The sequence below is a fragment of the Anoplophora glabripennis genome, unplaced genomic scaffold (genome assembly GCF_000390285.2).
Source record: "Anoplophora glabripennis isolate ALB-LARVAE unplaced genomic scaffold, Agla_2.0 scaffold938, whole genome shotgun sequence".
In the NCBI taxonomy this organism is placed as follows: Eukaryota; Metazoa; Arthropoda; class Insecta; order Coleoptera; family Cerambycidae; genus Anoplophora; species Anoplophora glabripennis.
In genome coordinates, this window is record NW_019417018.1 from 159,743 (window position 1) to 164,310 (window position 4,568).

The 4,568-nt window shown below is 34.1% G+C and overlaps 2 protein-coding genes across 2 annotated transcripts in view; both read right to left on the reverse strand.

Moving 5' to 3' along the window:
• Window positions 1–2,318, reverse strand: part of LOC108915473 (hsc70-interacting protein) — a 5,498-nt gene extending 3,180 nt beyond the window's left edge. Inside the window, exon 1 of the mRNA XM_018721509.2 lies at window positions 1,272–2,318. Coding sequence (XP_018577025.1) covers window positions 1,272–2,186 — 915 coding nt within the window. The 5' untranslated portion in view covers window positions 2,187–2,318. The remainder of the gene's footprint in view (window positions 1–1,271) is intronic.
• Window positions 2,319–2,747: 429 nt separating this feature from the next.
• Window positions 2,748–4,527, reverse strand: LOC108915480 (zinc finger protein OZF). The gene is made up of 2 exons (XM_018721518.1): window positions 4,298–4,527; window positions 2,748–4,246 (listed from the first exon to the last, which is right to left on the reverse strand). Exons 1-2 carry the CDS (start codon window positions 4,463–4,465, stop codon window positions 2,924–2,926), a joined length of 1,491 nt encoding a protein of 496 aa, XP_018577034.1. The 5' UTR covers window positions 4,466–4,527; the 3' UTR covers window positions 2,748–2,923.
• Between the last annotated feature and the right edge of the window lie 41 nt (window positions 4,528–4,568).

The following is a 4,568-nucleotide window of genomic DNA, read 5'->3' on the forward strand; positions in this document are numbered from 1 at the left end:
TTTCGACCATTTTTGAGCTCTTGCGCATAAACAAATTATCGGAATTTAATCGGACTTGTCTTATTTTACAGATTTATTTAATACCTACCTTTTTTGTATAAACCCTTTTTCTCTATGAATAACAGTTTTTTTATGCGAGTCAAAAAACCACTTTTCCATAATTTTGACCATTGTTTAACAAAGTTTCCCAACTAGTCTCGAGTTGATTTTTTGATATTTTGTTTATAACACGTTTCTGAACAATATCCCGCAGAGAAACTTCTAATAGTATTTTTTCCCGAAAAAAATCTATAATGACTGGCCTATAAGGGTTGAAGTGTTATGAGATACAAATTCTTTCATAAGCAATGAGGGAATTTTTATTTTAAATAATTGCACCGTTAAAGCATTCCAAGCGTTTAAAAAGTAATTTTTTTATAATTTTTGTCAATACAGGGGTGGTTTTTAGGGGTTGAAAGGGAAAAATTATTTTATTGGTTATAAAGTAACTTTTATTTTAAATAATTGCACGATTTAATCATTCCAAATCTTTAAAAAGGAATTTTTTATCATTATTTATGCATAGGGGTAGTTTTTAATGGTTAAATAAAAGGTTGAAAATATCAAATATATCATAAACATGTTCGAGAACATGGAACATTATTTAATCTTTGTGCTTGAACAAGATTTTTATCAATAAAATGCTTAAAATTTAATTTTTTCAATTTTTTTCACTTAGGGGTAGTTTTTACCCCTAAAAAACAAAAAGCGTCAATCGGGCTTATGTCACTTTTGAACTCGAGTCTAAGATGAGCCTTATTCTAAATTTTCATGCAAATCCATGCAGTTTCAAAGAATTCGGAGGTTACAGCTGATTTTCAGCTTCAATGACTGTACTAATTATAAAACACAGGAAGATAGTCGCTATTTCTTAAGAGAGGCGTTATTATGTGTAATTTTCAGTGGATTTATAGCAGCCGTTTTTATTTTTAGTTAAAGGGAACCACAAACTTTCTATATTTTCATTGTTTACTTACGAAAAATTGAGATCTTTCTTTTTATTGAATTACTTAAATAAAATATTATTTTGCCTTTTGTTAATTTGTGCTAGTAATTTGAAATTTAATGGCATTTGTTAAAAAATGTTATTTTTAAACTCAGAGTATTGTTTATTTTGGAAAAAACAAAAATAAAACTGTTAAATCCCTAATTCTGACAAATTACAACGCACCCTAATATTACCACATAAATTATGAAAGTATTTAATTACAAACAAATAAAAAGTAAATCACCTGGAAAGCGGTCATAATTTCAGGATCTTGCAACAACTTATAGAAGTCCCCCATGCCAGGCATACCGGCCCCTCCCTCTCCAGGAGCGGTTGGTATGTCTTCGTCAGCTTTATCGTGAGTCGCGGCTTTTGAGTGAGCCTCCCTAGCTATACGAATCCTCTCCATTCTGTCCCTTTCTTCTCTTTCTTTTTTCTTGCGTTCTTTCTTCAGCAAATGTTCCTCGATTTTCTTTGCATTAGGCGTAACTTCTTTTAGCCACTCATCGATTTGCTCGTCCAAATCAATGTTGCAGGCTTGACGTAAGTCCTTAGCGGCTAGCTCCCATTCACCCAGCAGTCTGTAAGCTCTACCGCGAAATTTATAAGCCGCTGCTGAATCACAATTTATTTCTAAGGCTCTAGTGCAATCTCTGATACAAGCGTTTGGCTTGGTTAGTTTTAAATATGCTTGACCTCGTTTAGAAAACAGGAGTGCACTGTTGGGGTTAAGCTCAATGGCTTCTGTAAATAATTCAATAGCTTTTTCGATATTTCCTTCGGATAATTGGGACATTGCTTCCATTCGTTTCTCATCGGCTTTGTCAGTATCCTCTTCCGACAATTCTTTAGAAGGATCACCCATTTTTTGATTATCATCAAGTTTATCTGGCTCTACGCAACCCGTCATGTCAAATTCTAGTTCAGACTCTGGGTCTGATTCGGTAGGTGCATCCGGAATTTCCTCAGGCTCTTCTTTTGGTTCGACTTTGGGGCCTTCCGACATTTTAGGCGCTTCTGGCAACTTACCACCGAGCGATTCAACAAATTCTTTAAAAAATGATAAATCAGGCAAATGTAGTATGGCAGGATTTGACTTGCAAATTGTAATAAACTGTTTTAATTTATCAAGGGCTTCTTTGTTTATTGGGCAACTCATTTTTGTTATTTTTCTTGCCTCTTCACAACAGTAATGGATACAGAGAAAACTCTAGAAACTAGCACAACTTGTAAACAAAAAATATTTCACTTTTGTAGTGTCACTCAACGCATTAGTTAAGCAGTTAGATGGTTGTGGTACTACTGAATAACCACAGCACTGGTTTTAGCCAGGATACACATGTATGCGTTGCACGGATCCGTTGTTTTAACCACGTGACCATCAACATCCAATCCGTTTTGACCTTGACGGACTGTCAAGTCGCTTTACTGATACACAATTGGATATTGATGGTCACGTGATTACAATGGATCCGTGATCAGCATGCATGTGGATCCAGGCTTATATGGGGGTCTTTCGTTTTGGTAAAAGTAGTAGCTCTTCGCAGCTAATATCAGTTCAGAGTAACTCAGTTATTTTTGCCCAATAGAATGATATTTTTTTTGCTTTGATTGGTAACTGCAGCGGCAAAATTCGAAATATACAGTAGCAGTATGTAGAATAGTTTTATTGATAGTTGGAATAATTTATTTCTTTCATAAAAAATACATTTATTATGTTTACAAGTTTAATATTTTGTGAAACCGTAACATCAAGGACTGAATACCAAGATAAAAGTACAGTTTTACTGTTTAAATGAGTGAATTCCAGAAAACATTAATATGTTTACTGCAGCTGATTTTTCATTTAAATTGGGGATAAATAAAATTACAAGTAAAAATATTTAATTACAACACCTAATGCATCTCTGCTTTAAGATTTAAACAACTCTTCACATCATCATGTACTTTTCTATGCTTCTTCATGCTACTAGAATCATAAAAACCCTTTGAACACACATCGCACACAAAAGGTTTTTCACCCGTATGTATCCTAATATGAACCTTTAAGGAACCAGTATGATTAAAAGTTTTTTCACAAAACGTACAGGTGTAAGGCCGTTCACCACTATGTCTCCTCATATGGTAGGTAAGATGGCCTTTTTGAGAGAACCGCTTCCCGCAAATAATACACAACACGGGCTTTTCCCCCGTGTGTGTTAAGTTATGTTTTTGCAAACTGTTTTTCTGAGAGAAGGCTTTATTGCACACTTCGCAAATATACGGCTTAATTCCGGAATGTACCTTTACATGACAGTCTAACAAAGCTTTCGTAGAAAACTTCTTACCGCACTCGCTACACAAGAATTTTTTATCACTGTGTATGAACATATGATTTTTTAGGACACTTTTGGAACTAAACATTTTTTTGCAAATCTGGCAAGTGAAATCCGTTCCTGCCTCTGCATTTCCATCACGTATTTTGTGCATATTAATGTGATTTCCTAGAGCGTGTTTCGTAACGAAAGACTTCCCGCAGATGTTACACATAAAAGATTTTTCACCAGTATGAGTTCGAATGTGATCTGTTAACGTTGGTGCTTGGATAAAGCCTTTTCCACAAATGTGACATTCGTGTGGCTTTTTATCGTTGTGCCTAAAATTGTGTCTTGTTAGACTCGATCTAAAACGGAATTTTTCTCCGCAGATGTCACACTGATACGGTCGTTCTTTCGTATGAGAGTTAATATGATCTTTTAATTTGTATGTGCTAATAAGCTTTTTACAGACGGAACATGGATATTTTTTTCTTCTATGATCGGCTTCTTTTTTTCTATGAGTTTTATAATCCATATAAGTACCAAACGTACTATTACAAAAGGAGCAAGTAAATTCAGATCTTTCCGTTTTCGATAGCCTACTTAAGCTATTCATTTTCTTTGAACGACAATCATTTTCGGCTTTAGGCACCTCATCTTCAGAACTATCTTCACCTTCAAAATGGTTAGTTTCGTCAATGGATCCATTTTCGTTTATTCCTTCATACTCAATACCAATATTAACTTGTGCCGACTCTTTTCTGAAAGAATTTTTATTTTCCTCCTCTGGTTCTTTTTCTATTAACATACTCTTCAATAAGTTTTCGGAATCTAGAGTCCTCCGTTTAAAGTTATAAAACTCCACCACAAAGTCCGCACAAGTTTCACACAATTTATTTGGTAATCCATCCTTTTCAGTTAACTACGAGAAATGAACGAAAGTATTTTAAAATTGAAACAGTAATTAACTTACCTGTATCAATGACAAAGTTTTGTAGATGTCACATAAAGCATTGCCTTCATGAACGTAACAAAATAAATTAACTGTTGCATTTTTTGCCAAGCAAGATCTACAAATTTTTTCGAAACTTTCAGTAATTTCTGCTTTATCAATAAGTTGTGTTGTGCGTTCACCCCACATTTTATGTTATCGATATGAAAAAAATTAATATTTCTGGATATTTCTAAAAGATAACCCTTCTTTTACTCTGTCTTTTCTAAGTTTGACAGTTCGACGTTTGATT

Excerpts from the sequence above, each read along its gene's own strand:
- LOC108915480 (XM_018721518.1), bottom strand. The coding sequence starts at position 4,465 with ATGTGGGGTGAACGCACAACACAACTTATTGATAAAGCAGAAATTACT. Across the intron at positions 4,247-4,297 it reads AAACTTTGTCATTGATACAG|TTAACTGAAAAGGATGGATT; the intron begins GTAAGTTAATTA and ends CATTTCTCGTAG.